The sequence below is a fragment of the Plasmodium gonderi genome (assembly GCF_002157705.1).
Source record: "Plasmodium gonderi DNA, contig: Chr14, whole genome shotgun sequence".
Classification (NCBI taxonomy): Eukaryota; Apicomplexa; class Aconoidasida; order Haemosporida; family Plasmodiidae; genus Plasmodium; species Plasmodium gonderi.
The window spans coordinates 2683314-2702783 of record NW_021628939.1 but is presented as its reverse complement, the minus strand read 5'-3'; the positions used below and the strand labels follow the sequence as shown (position 1 = coordinate 2702783).

The window sequence follows — 19470 nt, the reverse complement described above, 5'->3', positions numbered from 1 at the left end:
GTATTACTTTTTTTTTTTTTTCTTATATTTTTTTTACACTACATATTATGTATATATTGCTTCATGTGAACGATCTTTTCCCCGTTAAACGGTCCAACAGAGAAGTAAATGAGCCCATTCTCGAATATATATTAAGTGAAAAAAAAAAAAAAGAAGTTAAAGCAAAATGCATGTTACAATAAAGCTGATATGCTTGTTTAACATGCTTTTAAAACACCCTTATTATTGCACAAGAAATCGAATATAATGAGTTTCATGAATATATTGCACATAAGTATATATACATACTTCTATACCAATTTACATTTTCAAGGTTTTAAACAACTATAACATAATGAATACAACTTCGGAAGCCCATTTTGGCAAATTAACATTTTTTTTTTTTTCTTTTTTTTTCACCAGTACCTTTTTGGCTTTTCTCTGTGAATGTAGCTCTTTTTTTTTTTTTTTTTTTTTTTTTTTTTTTTGTCCTTTCCACCTACTAATTTTTTATGGAACAAACGAGTTTTAAATTATTCTTTAAAATAATCCATTCATCCAACTTTATTCCCATAAAAAAGGTTGCATTATTTGTGCACATAATATTTGTACTTGTACTTGGACATAATTGAGTTTCTCCCAGTTTCTTCCCTTTTTTTTTTTTTTTAGGGATAAATTAACGTATCTTCTTGCGTTTTACTCGTCTACAATAATATTGCAGTGATTATGTATGTAAAGAAAGGGATTGTATTTAGCTTATGATGACATAGGTTTTCCCTGGTGTCGTATTTATTCGTTCAAAAACACAGTTTAATTTCACCTTTTCGTATGTTCCAAAGTATACTTTTTTTTTGCTTCCCTTTATTTTACTTCCCTTTTTTTTGCTTCCCTTTATTTTACTTCCCTTTTTTTTGCTTCCCTTTATTTTACTTCCCTTTTTTTTGCTTCCCTTTATTTTACTTCCCTTTTTTTTGCTTCCCTTTATTTTACTTCCCTTTTTTTTGCTTCCCTCTTTTTTACTTCTCCTTTTTTTGATTCCCTTTTTTTTGTTTCCCTTTTTTTTATTTCCCTCTTTTTTGCGCATTCAGATTGTCCCATATTAAGATCCATTCTGTTCTGAATAAGCTGCTCCCATTTGAACCAAATGAATTGGTGCAAACATTTTGCAAATTTAAGATTATTTTCTTCCGTGACTAAATTGAAGAACGTTCGAGAGTACCAAGATGAAATAATCAAATGTATCGAACAGGTTAAGGTGACTAACCCGCTTGTGCATTGTATAACAAACAGAGTAACTACTGAAAAGGTGGCAAACAGTTTGTTGGCGTTTGGCTCCTCCCCAGCCATGATTGATAATCCTAAAGAGGTAGAACAATTTGCTCAGATATCCTCTTGCACCTACTTTAACTTAGGTTTACATACAAGTCAGGTGGAAAATGTAGACGTGTTAAAAAAAATAAGACAAGAAAAAATGAAAGAAAAATTTATTTTGATAATTGATCCAATAGCTGTAGGTGCAACAGAATACAGAAGAAACATGATTAAAGATATTATTACTAAATGTAAACCAAATGTTATTAAAGGCAATTTTGCTGAAATTTTTTATCTAGATAAAGGAGAATTTTTTGGAAAAGGTGTAGATAGCAACAGCAATACATCCTATAGTGAACCTGATATAATTAAAAGTGCAAGAAATGTTGCTTTAAAGTATAATTGTACTGTAGCTGTCACATCAAAATCTGATATTATTGTCAGTCCATGTTCAAATTATATATCCAAAATTAATTGTGATCTAAAAATTTTAACAAAAATTACTGGTTCAGGATGTTCAGTTGGTGCTCTTTGTGCCGCAGCAACATCTGTTTATCCGAAAAATTCATTTATAGCATGTACTGCAGCTTCTTTAATTTACAAAATGGCTGCTTTTAAGGCATATCAAAAAGAAATAGGCCCAGGTACATTAAGTCATAAAATTATTGATAATATTTATTATTATTCAAATAATCCACATTTTTTAAATTTCCAAATAGTGGACATCTACAAGGCCAGTTGAGTTTTATCCAAAGTTTTCTTTTCAATTTTGGTGATGTTCTTAATTTGGGATTCACATATTACTTTGGTTCTAAGTGATATTCAAATAATGTTTTCGTACATTTTTTTTTTTTTTTTTTTTTTTATTTTTAGAAAAATCACAGTCTCTGATTTTTCCACAATTTCCATACTTTATTCAATTTTGATTATCAATCCCTTTTATTGTTATTTTTTACAATTTTGTTTTATCACGCCAAATCTGCATTTTGATTACCAAAATTATCCTCCTTAATTCATATCGGATAGCGTTAAATTGATAATTAATTCAGTGCTTAAAAAGAAATAATACATTTAAATTCAAAATTATATGTTGTTTTCCCCATCTAACAACGACAAAAGGGGTAGCAACAGGTGTACACATTTGCAAGTACTGCGAATGTGGTTCTCATAGAGACGATAAAAATGAATGCATCCCGAAAGTACCAAATTGAACGCAGAAAAAAAAAAAAAAAAAAAAAAAAAAAAGTCTCCATTTTCTCGTCAAAGGGAGCGTGGAAAAAGAAATCTGTAACATATACAACAAATGGAACAACGTGATATACACTTTTTGTGTTGCACTCTTCTGTTCAATCATGTGATGAAGGAGAATTTTCCAGAATAAAATTTTTTCGCAATTTTGAATCCTCCCCCATTAGGGAATAAATCAAATTATTCGCCCGTATAGCATCGTTAACAGTAACCCTAATTAATTTTCGCACACTTGGATCCATTGTAGTGTTCCATAACTGGTCAGCCATCATTTCTCCAAGGCCTTTAAATCGTTGTATTTCATATTTTTTGGAGAACGTAAAAAGTGTATTATTACTGATAAGCGAACTACTTTGAGTTTCATTACCCGTTTGAAGTATTTTTTGATTTATCTCGGAAATTTCGTTATCTTTATTTTGTTGGTCTAATTCTGCATTTTCTAAAATGGATAAATAATTTTCATTGTCATTAATTTTACTCTTTACTTCATCGGTAGATGGTGCTTTTTGAGATTCTATATTTTTCTGTTCAGTGTGATAAGCTCTATCCTGGTCTAATAATCGCAACAATTCGTTTAATTCATCATCTGAATATGTATGGATAAGGAACTTGGAATTTTTTGTGGTAACATTAAATTGTTTAGTTACGATTTCCTTTATTGAATTATCAAAAAAACGATTGTACGTAATTTTATATAATGGTGGACAAGCAACATACACATTTCCATTTTCTATAATATCTTTTTGAAATTTATACAAAAAGGTTAGAAGTAAAATACGTATATGCTCTCCATCAACATCAGCATCTGTCATAATAATTATTTTTCCATATCTTATGGGTGTGTCAAAAATCGAATTTTTTTTCTTATTCATCATGGAATTGTTAACTTGTGTATTATCATTTTTCATATTTTTTAAATCATATTTTTTTTTAATATCCTTTTTTTTTTTATTCAAAATATTATTCCCTTTTGTAATTTTAGTATTATCACAATTAACACTCAGACCGATAGCTGTTATTAAAGATTTCAATTCTGAGTTTTCAAAAATTCTTTTATTATTTTTAATTTTTTCTACATTCAGAATTTTCCCTTTAAGGGGGAGTATTGCTTGGATTTCTCTATTTCTAGCCTGCTTTGCACTTCCAGCAGCACTGTCTCCTTCTACAATAAAAATTTCATTTCTACTTGTGTCATTACTTATGCAATCAACTAGTTTTCCCGGCAATATGGTAGAGTAATACTGATTATTTTTTGATCTTATTAAATCTCTGGCAGCTTTTGCTTCTTCATCACTTGCTTTTGCTTGTAATGCTTTCAAATAAAGTGTGTTTAATAAATTAGGTTCGAAATCAAAAATTTCTGATAATTTCTCAAAAACGATACTTTCTAATATTGGTTTTAAATGATGAGAACCTAATTTCGTTTTTGTTTGTCCTTCAAATTCTGGGTTGTTCATTCTGACAGATAAAATGGCTGTCAATCCCTCCCTTATATATTCTCCTGGTACATTGAGATAATTTTTTGTTGTTTCATTTTTTTTTATATTAAAATTTACACATCTGCTAATTGCATGTTTTAATGCATCCACATGTGTTCCTCCATCACTTGTATATACATTATTCACAAAACTTATAATATTTTCATGATACTGGTTTTGCATCCATTTCATTCTTAAATCGATGTATACATTTTTATTGTGACAGCATATGCTAATGGTTTTATTACTGTCTTTGAATAAATTCATTTTATTTTTTGTTAAGTCATCTATATATTCATTTAACCCCCCTTCATGTTTTATTACTTCGTAGTTATATAGGTATAAATCTTTGTAGTGACTAATTTGATCTTCCCCTAATTTTTTAACTCCATCAACTATTCTCTCATCAGTATACTGTTTATTGAATTTTGGATCCTTCTCCTCGGAACTAATAGAATTTTCAGCCATTATTTTTTCTTTTTTGTCATCTCTATCGCTCTTATTACTTCCTTTTGACAAATTTATATACGACGTTCTGTTTGCAACCCTTTCATCACAAAAGTAAAAAACGAGTCTATCATTTAGATATGCCAGTTGATGTATCCTATTTTTTATAAACTCTGCGTTATGCTTGATCGTATTTTTAAAAATGGTGTTATCCGGTTTGTAATGTATTTGTGTTCCTCTCTTATATACTTGGTAATTATGAACAGTTAACGGATGTACGACTTTTCCTTTTTCCAATCCAATGCTGTAAATTTTCCCATCTCTGAAAACTTTTACATTCATGAAGCTGCTTAGGGCATTGGCTACAGATAACCCCACTCCGTGCAACCCGGACGAAAATTTGTACATTGGTGAATGTTCCTTTTGGGCGCTTTTTTCTTCACTCATTTCTGTTGCCTTTGAACCTGCCTTAAGGTTTTCCTTCCCATCCTGCTTCTGATCTACTTTTTCTTTTTCTTCATCTTCTCTTCTTCCAGCCTTGCGAATTCCACGTCTGCCATTGCTTTTCTCCTCTGCACCTACACTTGCAACTGCATCTACGGGCACTATATCCTTCTTTCCCGATAACTCTTCAGAAATTTCGTCATCATGAAACTTAGCACCTGAGTGCAAAACAGTCAAAACCGTTTCGAGGGCAGACTTTTTAGTTTTCTCATGAATATCACATGGTATACCTCTCCCGTTATCTTCTATTGTTACACTTTCGTCGCGGTGTATAACAATTTTAATTTCATTACACTCAAAATTGTTATATTCGTCCACTGAATTGTCAATAATTTCAAATAATATTTGATGTAACCCTTTCACATCTGTATTTCCGATATACATACCTGGTCTCTTCCTCACCGCTTCTAGACCTTCTAAAATAACAATGTCCTTTGCATCATAATCTTTACAACGGAAGCTGCGATAAAAATTTTTATGATTTTTTTCTTCCCTCTTTATTTTTTCAACCCCTTTGATACTCGTAAAAAAACAGTATGCTTTTTTCTTAGATAATTTCTTCCTATCAGGTGTTCTTTTTCTTTTAAATGTTTTTATCTCATCATTGGGATAGGATGTAAAAGGGAATCTTCGCTTTAGATCCCTCTTTCGAAAATTCCATTTGTTCAAACGATTCGAAGTGGAAGTATTTGAATCGTGTACTTTTCCTCTTGTGTATATCAGGAAATATTCTAACAGGAGAATGAATATAGGGAATGATTTCGAAAATCGCATGTTCATCGTCTGTTTGCTCTTGCGCTATTCCGCGCTTTCATTTGTAAGCCATTTGATGCTTTCATTTCCTACCAATTTGGATAATGAAAAAGGAATATGAATCAGGGTCACAACTTTCAAACATTAGAAGGAAGCTTCTTTTCCTTTTTATTTCTTTCTTGTTTTTTTTCTTCTTTTCCTGATTTTGCAATCGCCTTAGGTATTTTTTTTTCCCTGCGCTGATTCGTGAAGGAATAGAATAAAATGAAATAAAGGGAAAAAATATTTTTTGCACATAATGTGCAAGCGTAAAAAAAAGTATTTAATCTGGAATGAGAGAAAATAAGCTATCCATTAAATTCCACACGTAAATTCCTCTTTACCATAAGGGATGTACGTACCTTTGCAAAAAAAAAAAAAAAAAAAAATGCACATTTTAAAGTTGACATCGCTTAACACAGTTTGGGCTATTATTTGTCCTATATCACATGCATGTTTAAACATATACAACTCCCAAAAAGAAGAAGTAGCATAACAAAAATTCAGAAGCAAACTTAATGCTATACAAAATACACTTCGTTCTTATGTATTACTAATGATTCACCTTAGTTCAATTAGGTCCAATTTTTTTTTAAAAAAAAATCATATTTAGGACATGCAAAATTGATTAGGGGGGTGGGGAAAAAAAAAAAAAAAAAAAAAAAATTACCCAATTTAAGCATAGTATCATTAATGCACTGTAAGAACCATATTCCTTAAACGTAGAAAAGACAAAAAGTTCTAATTTTTTTCAATCTTCTAACATTAAACTTAATGTGAAATAACCATTTTGGACAAGGTGCCACATGTGTGATGTTAAGAAAAATAAACATGTTTAAAATGGAATTTTTTTTTTTTTTTTTTATTACCCATAAAATTTTATATCTACAAATGAAATCTCATAAATAGCGCAACTTTTTAATGTTTGTAGGAAGGGGTCTTATATCTTCATTTGAATGGCAAAAAAGGTGTAAGTACATGTTTCTGTGCATAAGGATTATTGCACATGTATGTGTGTATCGCAGCCCATTCTTTTTCGTATATATATATATATATATTTTTTTTTTTCTGATGAACACTATGCTTTATCTTCCAAATGTTATCTCAAAATAACCACTCCACTACTTAACATTCTAAAGGTGTAACCTTTCCCCCCTGTTCTACACATTCACACACGTGTACAAATGCGTGTACATAATCGTGTCTGCATACATGCATACATACGTACTTAATACGTACACAGATACGATTTAACTCACTTTTTCCATTTTGACAAAGGTTCAATCATATTGGCATCTGACCATAACAATGAAAATTGTAGCATTCGCCAATATTTTCTTAATGTTTATCATGTATATAAAATGCATGGATCCCAAAAAAAAGGGAAATGAAAATTTCCCTGCACGAAACTCGACAAACGAAGAAACAAACTTCGATTCAGCGTATCCAGCATTTAATATACATTACAATATAGAACCGAAAGACTGGAAATATATAGAATTAGTTGAAAAGGAAAAAAATGATTTCCTAGTTGATATTAAGAATGAAATAATATTAATGGAAGAAGATAAAATGAAAATTAATTATGTCCTAAATATCCAAAAACAACAATTGGAAGAATTGCAATTTCAAATAAATCATATTAAACACATGATAAAGAAGAGTCACATAGGAAACGATCAAAAGGAGGGAGATATGGACGTAGATGTCATGCCACAATATCTAAGAAATGGTAATTTCGTCACAAATAAATTCGATGGAAAAAAAATATTAGAAACGTTTAACGAGTTAAATAATTACACATTAAACAAGTACAAGTTAACGAATCAAGGTAGCTTTTATCATAATTTGGCTGAACAGTGGATTAGCTAACAACACAACACAGAACTTAGACACACAAAAAAAAAAAAAAAAAAGGTTTCCCCAATATACGCAGTGATATATGAGTGTTCTTAATCTTATCATATTAAACTCGTTTATGCAAAAGTTTCTACCTATTTTTGTTTATGTGAATGCGACTGCATTGTGTTAACGATTTTGTTCTTCATTTTTCTATCGAAATTTTCTACGTCTTATCCCTAGGGGGAAAAAAAAAAAAAAAAAAAGAAAAAGTTTCAACTGTGGTTTAGTAAGTATCCCTATCTTCTCAATTCCCCCCCCCCCCCCCCCCCCCTTTTCCGCCTCTTACCCATTTTGTTTTGTTTCGTTTTGCTACATGTTTTCTCAAAATATTCACAAAAAAAAAAAAAAAAAATGCGTTACTGTAAATTAGAACAATGATCTTTCATTATGCAACCATTCACTTTGATGTTTACCAAATCAAGCCATTATATGTTTACTCAAATCAAACTTTCAACTGTTTTCAAATTAAAACAACGATTATTGGAAGTGTCAAACTATGTCTTAAAAATGTATATGCGTATGGATATTCAAAAATATGAAAAATATGAAAAAAATTAACAAAATGAACAAAAACGCAGGAACAATATTCATATAGGCTAAAAAATGTTTCGAAATGATCACACTGGTTAGTGGACATAAAAATTCACACTAATGAATCGTAATGCATGATAAAATTAAACGAAATAGTAAAACAATGGGGAAAAAAAAAAAAAAAAAAAAAAAAAAGGCGAATGACGCACGAAAACATAATGAAAGCCATTTTTAGACATTTTTATTCACACTTTAAAGTGTAAAACAGTAAAGAACCACCTTTTACATTAGAAAAGCGGTAAAGGAAAAAAGGGAGTAAAATATATTGTCCAATTTTTTACACTAAAATATAAAAAGGCTTCAATGAATATATCTCCCTCAAATGGTTTGAACACACAAGAAGTATAATTCACTTTGTGTGTTTTTTTTTAAAAAAAAAAAAAAAAAAGTGTATACAAATGAATTAATTATATCTGATTCTTATATAAAGATATAAAACTATTTGTAGAACTATAATTTCGTACAGTACAAAAAGTGCAACAAGAAGGACATAGGTAGTGGTAAAATGGAAAACAACTGTAAAAATTATTATTATAACTATTCCTATAATTAAAAAAATTAAATTTATTAAAAAAATATATCGGAAATGAAGTATGCGAATGTTGTTATCATTCCCTTCATTATTTAATATCGATGCAATTGTTCTTAATAATTCATCTTGCAAATATTCTTTATTTGTATTACTGTTAATTATCCAATTAAAATCCTTTTCATCTTTTATTTTTGCAGTACCTGTTTTACAAATTGTGCATAATAAAGGGTCCAATTTATTTAGGCCTAAAATTCTGGATCTTAGGGAACTTAATTTCTGGGTTTTTCTCCAACTGTACCAACATCTTTTATGAACACAAGCAGTACATAAAGAACAGCAGGATATCAAATGAGAATCTTCTAAATTCTTCTCTAAACATATGAAACAAAATAAGTCTGATTTCTCTTCTAGAAATTTATTCTTTTTTGTTTTGTAATGTCGCTCTTTTGTTCTTGCTTCATCAGGTATCCTGAAATAATTACCGCTTTCTCCCATTTAGCCAAATAGCATTAGCAATCAAATGCTGTGGTTCATGAAGCCGTGTGTGCTGATATATGTAAAAGTTGAAGGACTTTATTCATAAAACGTATTAACACGTTTTCTCTTATATTTCCTTCTCCTTTTGGATTTAACCTTTATAGGCATATATGTACATACAAATACATGCAATAACTTTTTTGTACTTGCATGGATGGGTTGAAAAGTGGGAGAATGAGGAAAAGATACATATTTTTATCATCTGTATATATTCCATACCTACAAATTTGCCAATTTTGCCACATAAATTTTCAGCACAAATGAAGTTTATCTAACTGATAAATGCGTAAAAAAAAAAAAAAAAAAAAAAAAAAAAGGTTGTTCCTCTGCTTTAAAAAGATATTGCACGTTTATATCATAGTAAATATTGACAATTAAAAATTGAAAAAAAAAAAAATAAATAAGCATGGTGAGGAACTTCCTCCTATCTATAAAATAATTGCTAGAAAAAGTGAAAAAATTAATTTGTTTTATAATTCTATATCCCTGAATACATATTCTTGGGCTAAAATGAGATTTTCCATTAAAATAAACTCTCAGCTGGTGGCTTAATAGAATTAAAAAAAAAAAAAAATAAAATAAAATAAAATAATCCTCCAACTCGTTACCTATTCCGTTCTTCAAACAGAATATTTATTTAGAAATGTTTAACATAGGATAAAACCGCCATTCTTCTATAAATTGAAAAGAAATATAAAAAAAAAAAAAAAAAAAAAAGGGCAAAACGGATTAAGGTTGAGAAAGGTTAAAAAAAAGTTACGTTATAACAATGCTTCCTTAAATTACCAAAAAATAGAGAAGATACTGCCTTACACCATAATTTTTCTAATTCACAATTTACTTTCAAAGAAATTACCATAATGTTAAAAGACATGACAGGTTGCGAAAAGAGAATAAATTATTATATGAGTAAATCATCACTCTTACATGGAGAAAAAAAAAAAAAAAATATTTATTACATTTTTTTTTTCTTTTCGTTTGTCCTTTTTTTTTTTTTTTTTTTCTTTTCCCAGGATGTTACTCATTGAGATCCTTTATATGTAAAACCGTTTGAACGATTATAAGAATATGTGAAACGCCGCTTTTATTACATAAGTATACATAAAGCATAATGCTTGGTAGACAATGTAATTACCTACACACACATGTTTGTAAATATCAAATATAAACCGATTTCATCACAAATGGTGTTTGCTCCTTAAATTGACCATACTAATTAGTTTTATTTGAAATGGAATTTCACAAAAAAATTTCCGTAACAATTTTTAACAACTAAAAGTGGTAATTACTGCTTAATTGCACATTAAACATGCACACATTTCCGCTCAAAAAAAAATATAAAATTGTTTATCTAAAAATTTTAAAATCCCAGTAACAGTATAAACAATTTGGGCTTCATGACAAAATTGTTAATAAAAGTGAACATTTCGTTTATGGTTCCCACTCGCATTCAAGGGAAAAAAAAAAAAAAAAAAAAAAAAAAGAATACTTGCCCAAACGACCTACATCATAATTACCATTGGAAAATTGGAAAGAGCAGCAATGTCTCCAAATAGGAAAACAAATATAATTCGGGAAAATACCCCTTTTAATGTGAAATTGAGAAATTTTAAAAAAGTTGTATAAGTCATCAATGAATCCTTCCTTCATATGTAGATATATGAAAAAGGAAAAAAATTTGAAAAAATAGAAAATGTACTTATGTATGAGAATATATGCACGTGTAATATGCCACATCCAACACATGCACACACATCTCAAATACACAATCCTGTCAGATACTAAATATAATATAAAAACATGTTCGTGTACATTAAATAGGTCAACCTTAGTAAAATAAAGTAAAAAAGTACAGTCTTTTTTTTTTTTTTTTTTTTTTGGTTTATTTATACGTAGGGTACACATACATCTTATCGAAAAAGTTCAAGAAATGAATACCATTAGCATAGTTTTCGTAAAAAAAAAAAAAAAAAAAAAAAAAAATCTGACGATTAGGGAGAAGAATTAACTATGGGGAAATTATAATAAAAAAAAAAAAAAATTGAAAAATAAAAAAAAGGGATGGATATTCGGAGAGACATCTGTACACATATGGCAAACAAAGTTGTTCCTTATTAGCCTGATCTTATGACTCTCTTACACGGTTATGAAAATGTTATGCATCTATGAGCCCCTGTTGTTATATGTATAAATACAAATATATACGTATGTACAACAACATGCCAAAATGTGCACAAAATGGGGAACGCTTCTCCTACAGAGAAGAGCACAAACATATATAAACGAGTGTATCTCATCCTTTCTTTCTCTTAAAGACTGTTAATACGGGTAAGTGGGTTTTAGGAATTAATCATTTTTTTTTTTTTTTTATATATATATTTTTATTTTATTATTATGTCTTCATTTTATTATTATTATTATAATTTCTCCATTTTGTCATTATTTTTTTTTTTTCTCACGCAGTCATAGCAACATAGAGGGTGTTATAATTCCGGGATCTTCTGCCATGGAATAATCGGAGAAATTTTCCTTATGATCAAAGGAGGGTAATATATCACTATGAATTAGAGAATCTATTAATACATAAAGTTCAGCGTAAGGCAAATCAGTGGGCAATATACATCTCTGAATGTAATCACCAAATACGTTCAGGTATGGAATAATTTGTTCTTCACTTTTAATTAAAGTTAAATAGTTTAAATGGTGTTTTATACAGATTTTGTACATATTGACATTTTTGTGTAACATGGGTATATTTAATTCTAATATAGTCTCAAGATCGTGTAAAATGAATAACATTGCATCTCTACATAAATTAATTCGTGTATCTTTACTTTCAATTTTGGTATTATTAATGTCGTTGCTGCTACTTCTACTACTGCTGTTATTATTTTTAGATGGAATTTCATTCGAACCTGAATATTCATTTTTATATTCATAATTATTTAAATTTTCTTCCCCATTTTTAATATTCATTTTATCATCTTTTGACCAACTGTCTTCATCACTATCTTCATTTGATGGTTTTTGTGAATTTCTAAAAGCAATAGCTAATTTTCTTGCCCCTTCAAAGCCATATTTATTAACAGAAAAAATTCTTTCAATTCTTTTACACTTTTTGTACGCTTGTCCTACCCAACCCATTCTCTGTGGAGTAGAATTAAACCACACTCCTCTAACCTTTGGCATATTTTTACTCATGGACAAATATTTTATTCGTAATTCTTCCACTGATGGACGACTAGTCTTCGTAGTTTTATTAACACAATTTGGATTATTATTGCTTTTTTTTTTCTTATTTATAAATCTGTCCCAAACTTCACCTCTTATTCTTGCCTTTTTCCATTCAATTGCTAACCTTTTGGCTTCTTCGCATCCATGTTTTTTTACTGCAAAACTCTGAGCACATTTGACGCCGTTTATTTTGTGCTCTCCAAACCATCTCTGAGAATTCTTATCATAATAAACTCCTGGTATTCTTTTTAGTTCATCATTTTCCTCTTTCATCATTCCTCCATCTCCTTGTGCATCTCCTTTTCTCGAAACATTTTTCGTGTAGCTTTGCGGGTTGTGGGTTGGGCAATTCGCCAACGTGCAGATGGTTATGTCAACTTCGTTTTTTGTGGTGGACCCTGAGGGGTTCGACGTTTCATTTGGAATGTCATTCATCTTCTTGTTCATCAAATCGTCCGTCATAGGGTTAGTCATATTGTTAGCCACATCGGTCGTCATATCATTAGCTATATCATTTGCTAAGTTACTCACGACAGCATTATCCGTTTCGACCTTGCCCTTTAGAATAGTTTCATTAGAACTCAAATCCTTGCTGATACTCGCCACTGTGGGTCTATCGTACATTTCCTCAGAGATATTAACATAATCCGAGAGATTCAAATTGTCCATTTGTTCCCCACTAACTCTGATTAGTTCATCGTACATATTCGTCTTATTCTTATTAATGGAATTACGATTGTGCTGAATAGCATCATCATAGTCCATTTGATCATGTGGCATTGTTCCCAAATTTATGTTCAAACTGTTCGTTCGGGTTAGAGAAAACTGATTCTCACTCTTCATTTCATTCAGATTATGAGGCTTGTGAGAACTAATATGAGACATTCCTTCCCCTTTATAATCAGAATAGGAAGAAGAGGAATTTTTCTTTTTCAGGAAAAAATTTAATAATTTTCCATTATCACTATGGCTCTTGCTTTTAAATAAAAGGTTTTCATCAAATTGGGTATTTTGCAATTGTGTACTTTGAGAGTGTGCAATTTGCGAATTTCCGTTATCTCCTCCTCCATAGCCTTTTAAAACGTCCCCAGCATGTTCGTCATTTTCATTTTCCCATATGTTTTTGCCATCACTACAATCATCAATAGCATTACTACTGTCATCAAAATTTTCGTTAACCAGTTTATATGATACATTTTGATCGCTATTTATGATATCATTGTATGGATTTTCCTCCGGACTGATTAGTAAATCGATCCTGTCACAATTCAGTTTTTCTCCCATTTTTTTATTCATATTCATAATGTTTTTATTGCATTTCAAAAATTCCTTTGTTACGTATTCCACGTGTGCTGAAGCATTAGAAATAACCTTATTGCTATCTTCATCGCTCATGTTTTTTACATTTAAAACATGTTTTTTATTCTTCTGATTATGAGAGTTCTCATCGTTCATATCATAATCTACAAACTTAATACTAGTATTACTGCAATCATTCATACAGGTTGCATATGTCGTCGGTGTGTTGCTATAAAGGCTGTCTAAATTTCTTTTATCATTTTTTTTTTTCTTCTTATCATACGAACTAGAATTATTCTTATATATTTGTGAACTTATGTTTAAATTACTTGGCATACTTTCATCCATATGAAATTTATTCGTTAATGTATTAGAAGACAATTCGTTAAAACTGTAATTATTTGTGTTGCCTTTCAGATTTTCATTGCTATAGCTGCTGCTCGTGCTGGTACTCAGCAAATTGCTTGGAAAATTTGAATTCAGCTTAAAGTAATTATCATTAACTTGTTTTAAATTATTACTTTTCAAATGATCAGATAAATACAATTTTTGTTTCTTTTCATCATTAGATTGTTCATATTTCATACTACATACTTCATCTGACTCGTATTTATTTGTATTTCTTGTCAGTTCCTCATTTTCTTCATAATCATTTCGTACATGAATACGTTCAATTTCTTCCTCGTTATCACTTCGTTTTTTCTGATATGAACTTTTATTTGAATCCATGTATGAATTTAATTCCTCCTTCAAAGTAGCACTATATGCCTGTTTCTTCTCTTCACATGAAAATTCTCCGTTTGCAATATCTTCAACATTTGTATTTGTCTCTCTGCATGTATCATTACTGTTTACAAGAACACTACTAGAAGTGCTATCCTTTCCATTGCAGTTGTCAGTGTTTCTATACAAAAACATGCGATCCTCTACATCTTCTATTTCTTCACTTCCATACTTTTCCATCGTTTGTATTATTTCACTTCTTTTCATTGGTATTTTTTTTGCTTCGCCATGACTATTTTCTTCATTATAGTTAATGGGGCGTTTCCCTCTCTTAATTATTCCTGTCATCAATGTTCTTTGTTGTTTCTCATGTTTCAGGTTGTTAATATTAGTGTTGATTTGATCGTTCACACATCTGTCTTCACTATTGCTGCTACTGTTTCCGTTCTCCTTCTCGTTGTCGTTGCTGCCCGTTCCTTTTATGTCGCGTTCATAATTCCCATCTTTGTCTCTGGAGAAATTTTCTCCCGATTTGTTCATTTCATCTTCATTATATATTTTTCCTATCATGTTCACACCCTTTTTTGATTTTTTGTTTTTTTTTTCCTTGGTCCTAAAATTATTTACATATTGCTTATCATTTATTTCATGCATGTGCTTATTATTCCCACTATTATCATAACCAGAATTGTTTAGAATATTTTTTCCTTGCTGTGTATTCATTATATATTTCATACTAGAATCTGTGTCAAAACACTCTCGGGAATTTCCTTTTCTCATTTCATTAACCAGTTCGTCAGTTTTGGAAGAATTGTTCAAAGTGCTCAATTCGTTTTTTCTGTTTCTTCTGGAGATGCCATAATAATTGAAATGGCTCATTGGCTCTTTGCTATCAATCTGTGATGTGTTTCTTGTGCGGTTTTTTGAAGCACATTTTGTGCCACAATTTGAATCAAAATTTGAATCACATTTCGAGACATTCGTTGAAACACCTTGCTGAATGTCCTTATTTGCCACCTTATCATAACAATTCTGATGCACCTCGTCTTGCATATTCCCTCCTTGTTCTGAATAAAAGAATCGCATATTTCCATTTTTATCAGCAAAAATTGAGTTCTCTATCACGCTTAATAACTTGTTCTTTGTAAATTCATCAATTTTAGTATTATTCTTAATATTAATAATGGCCTTTCCAATTTCTTCAAAATGTTTTACATGAAAATTGTTCTTGTTCTTTGAAAAATTCGTCATCTCTTCATCGTCAATTGTGTCTTTAATCCGCTCAACAGAATCATTTTTCAAAAATTCCCCTTTTTTTGTACAATTTTTAAATTTTCCTTTTACTTCATTCTGTGCATTGCTAAATTCTTCATTTTTTTTGTAGTAATTGGATTCATCATTTCCATCCTCATCATATGATTCTTCATTTTCATCTCTCATTCGTTCATCTTCCTCTGTTTCCATTTCATAATCATCACTCGTTCCTCTTTCTTTTCTGTGGCTAAAATGTTCATTCATATAAGCCGTAGAAGACGATGTGGTATTATTTCTAGAACCCGCATGATATGTTTCTTTCGTCGAAGGGTTTCTCATATATTCTACTGGAATCGGTTGCGAATGAAGAGATAGATTCTCATTATTATGATGATTCTGGTTCTGACTTACCGAATCCATATCGCTTCTTTCTCCTTGTTTAACAAAATCTTCTTCATCATTCGTTTTCCCACGCTCTAAGAATTCATTATTATCAGTTTTATTTTCATCGTGTTTAAATGATTCATCCTCAATTTCAAAATTAATAGATTCATTTCTTTTCTTCACATATTCTACAGAATCATATTGGTTTGTATCTGTGTGTGTATCTGATCCAACCTTCGCAGTGCTTAAAAATTCATCAGATTGTTTTAAGTAGTTAAATTTATCACCATTTACACTTCGTAAAAGAGACGAAAACATATTTCGATGGTTTATATTTTTGAAATTTATTTTGCCATAATTATCTACAGAATTGTGTGATATATTTTCCCTTGAAACTCTTACTTCATTGTTGTTATCAATTCTATTGCAGTTGTAACTTCCATCATTTGTATATACTGAATGGTGATTGTTGTTCCCTTGGTTTTTGCCGTTACTTCTGCCTTCATAGTTCATATTAACCAATTTAGTGCCTGACTTTATATCGACACTTTTCTTATTGCTATTTTGTAGCAGTTCACACAAATTGGCAATTGCATCGTTAACTGAGAATACGTTTGAAGCATTTTCTCGATCCTTATTTGCATTTTTCAACACTGGAAAATTAAAATTACGATAAAGTTCTCCTCCATCCTCAATGTTCAAGTTTTTCAGGTTGTTCAAGTTCTTCAAACTGTTCACCCTGCTCAAGTCGTTAGACTTATCGCTACATTCCTCTGTCTTGTTATAATTATCATATTCATCATTCTTGTAGGAACCATTGCTATTGTTCAAAATGACTTTATTCTTAGATATTTGTTTATCATTTACATTATAAGTAATACTATTATTATTATTACTCATTTTGTACATATTTTCGCCAGAACTGTTCGAATATTTTTGTTGCATATTCTTCAATTCATTGACGTTATTTGAGTCTTTCAATTTGTAATTCTTATAATCATAATTAATTGTGGCAGCATTCCCTTGCATCATATACATGATCTGCTTTGGTATATTATCTTCACTCATATTACTAGACCCAGATATTTGATTCATATTTTGCAAATCTTCTTCGTTTGTATTCATGCCATTATCATATATTACCACATCATGTGAATTATTTTCATGACTAATGTACATCTTCTTTGAGTAATCCTCATCACATCCTAAAACGCTATTCCCATTTTTCTTAGTCAGTATGGTCTGTTTTTTGTTTCCTTTTTTGTTTCCTAATTTGCTTACTTTACCACTAGCTGAATTAAAAATAACAGAATCATCCGTGTTATTCATATCTGAATTTATCATTTTCTTATAATTCTCATCATGGGATACATTAAATTCTGTGTTATCAACAATAGTTTTTATGTTCATTTTTCTTGCTAATCTAGTTGAATTTTCACCATTCACTTCTTCACCATGTAGTTTACTCAAATCATGCATAATATTTCTAACGTAATTCATATTATTGTACTTGTTAAGTAATCCAATTTTTATATCGCTTTCATTATCTTCTTCACTAGGTTCCGTATGTATATCTCTGTTTAATGTACGAACCAGATCATTATTTTCAAAAATTCTCTTTGCTACATCGTGCTTAAAATATTCTACATTATCATTTTGAACACACCCCATCCTAGTTATAGATTCATTGGAGGCATTCGAACTATATGAAGAATTTCCATTATTCACATTAATTTTATTGACCTTACAAACCAATTTGTGGTTACCATCATCAGAATTATATTCTAATGGATTAGATGTGTTATTGTGTTTATCCCTTGGAGTTTTTTTTTTCTTCCGCATTGTCTTATCTTTGAAATGGGTAATACTATTCTCAAACTTATTTTTATGATCTATAAAATGATTCATATGTTTATTTTCTCTTTCTTGATAAGAATTAGACAAATCATTATGAGCCTTGCTGTGCTCACTTATAAAATGTGAAGAATTCTTAAAAGTTCTACTTAAATCATTGCAATTACTTACACTATTCTCATCTACTAACTCATTTAGCTCCTCTTGGTTTACATCAGTTTGCACATTTCTACTATCTCTACTGATCATATCCATTTCATTTATATTTAAGCTGGGATTAGTTTTCAAGATTTTATTGTACAAATCGTTTTCTCTATCATGTGTCTTATGTTCTTGCATGTTGTAATTCAAACTAAATAATTTTATTAATGATTCGTTTAAATTAGAACATAAATTTGTGTTTTCATTATTCTCAGCATCTTCAAAATTTTTTTTATGCTTACCTTTTTCATGCATATTATTACTCGCATTCTTTTTTAAATTTATCATATCATCTAAATGTGTATACCCATTGTTAAAAGTTCTATTAAAAATACACCCATTATTAATCCCATGGTTAGTTTTTATATTTCTATTCATGGAATTTATCAAATCATAAGATCTTCTATATTCTTTGTCACTATGTTCATAATAGTTTGAATAACGCAAATTTTTATCACTTTCAAAACATTCATTATCATTTTTTTCGTCTATATTGCCTCGATCATTGTTCCTATTAATAATTTCCTTCATTGACAATTCTTCCTTTTCTCGCATTTCATCATTCATTTCTTGAATCATTGGTCTGGTGTGAAGTGCAACTCAACGACGGAATGAATTTCAGAAGGAGAGGTGTATATAGGTCTTTTACGTTCTTGTGCAAAACGAGCGTTATGTGTGTGTATGTATATATGTAAGTACATATATATATATATATATATATATATATATATATATATATATATATATATATATATATATATATCTATGTATGTATGTGTTTATTTATGTATGCATATATTTAGGTATATACAATAATGAATAAACCCTTTTTAAGCAAACATATATCAAGTGCACATTTGCACATATACACTTACATATACGCAACTGGGCAAAACAACAATCTCAGATTTTATGCAATTTATATATATACATACACAAATGTGCTAAACGGTAGAATCGTGCCATACAAGCCTACTCAAGATAGGGATCAAATGTTTTATGCATTGATTTTATTATACTCACATAAATTACATAAAATTTATAACATTATACTCTAAAACAAAACAAACAAATTTGCATTCTTATATTTCCTTGCGCTGAACACGAGACTTTCTCTCTTACGCAGGAGTGTGTTTTAATATATGAATTTACAAGTATGAACAATATTACACGGATAAGTTTATACGGACAGGTGCATAC

At 29.9% G+C, this 19470-nt stretch overlaps 5 protein-coding genes across 5 annotated transcripts; 2 read left to right on the top strand and 3 right to left on the bottom strand.

Moving 5' to 3' along the window:
* Positions 1-1123: 1123 nt before the first annotated feature.
* On the top strand, positions 1124-2032 carry PGO_145690 (hydroxyethylthiazole kinase; the record flags this gene model as incomplete). Its single annotated transcript, XM_028690559.1, has 1 exon — positions 1124-2032. The coding sequence occupies one exon, from the start codon at positions 1124-1126 to the stop codon at positions 2030-2032; it is 909 nt and encodes a 302-aa protein (XP_028546360.1).
* Positions 2033-2636: 604 nt separating this feature from the next.
* PGO_145680 (DNA gyrase subunit B) lies at positions 2637-5747 on the bottom strand (the record flags this gene model as incomplete). Its single annotated transcript, XM_028690558.1, has 1 exon — positions 2637-5747. The coding sequence occupies one exon, from the start codon at positions 5745-5747 to the stop codon at positions 2637-2639; it is 3111 nt and encodes a 1036-aa protein (XP_028546359.1).
* Positions 5748-7067: 1320 nt separating this feature from the next.
* Positions 7068-7631, top strand: PGO_145670 (hypothetical protein, conserved; the record flags this gene model as incomplete). The annotated part of the gene is made up of 1 exon (XM_028690557.1): positions 7068-7631. One exon carries the CDS (start codon positions 7068-7070, stop codon positions 7629-7631), a length of 564 nt encoding a protein of 187 aa, XP_028546358.1.
* A 1024-nt stretch (positions 7632-8655) lies between these two features.
* On the bottom strand, positions 8656-9279 carry PGO_145660 (hypothetical protein, conserved; the record flags this gene model as incomplete). Its single annotated transcript, XM_028690556.1, has 1 exon — positions 8656-9279. One exon carries the CDS (start codon positions 9277-9279, stop codon positions 8656-8658), a length of 624 nt encoding a protein of 207 aa, XP_028546357.1.
* A 2505-nt stretch (positions 9280-11784) lies between these two features.
* PGO_145650 (transcription factor with AP2 domain(s)) lies at positions 11785-18837 on the bottom strand (the record flags this gene model as incomplete). The annotated part of the gene is made up of 1 exon (XM_028690555.1): positions 11785-18837. One exon carries the CDS (start codon positions 18835-18837, stop codon positions 11785-11787), a length of 7053 nt encoding a protein of 2350 aa, XP_028546356.1.
* Positions 18838-19470: the final 633 nt, after the last annotated feature.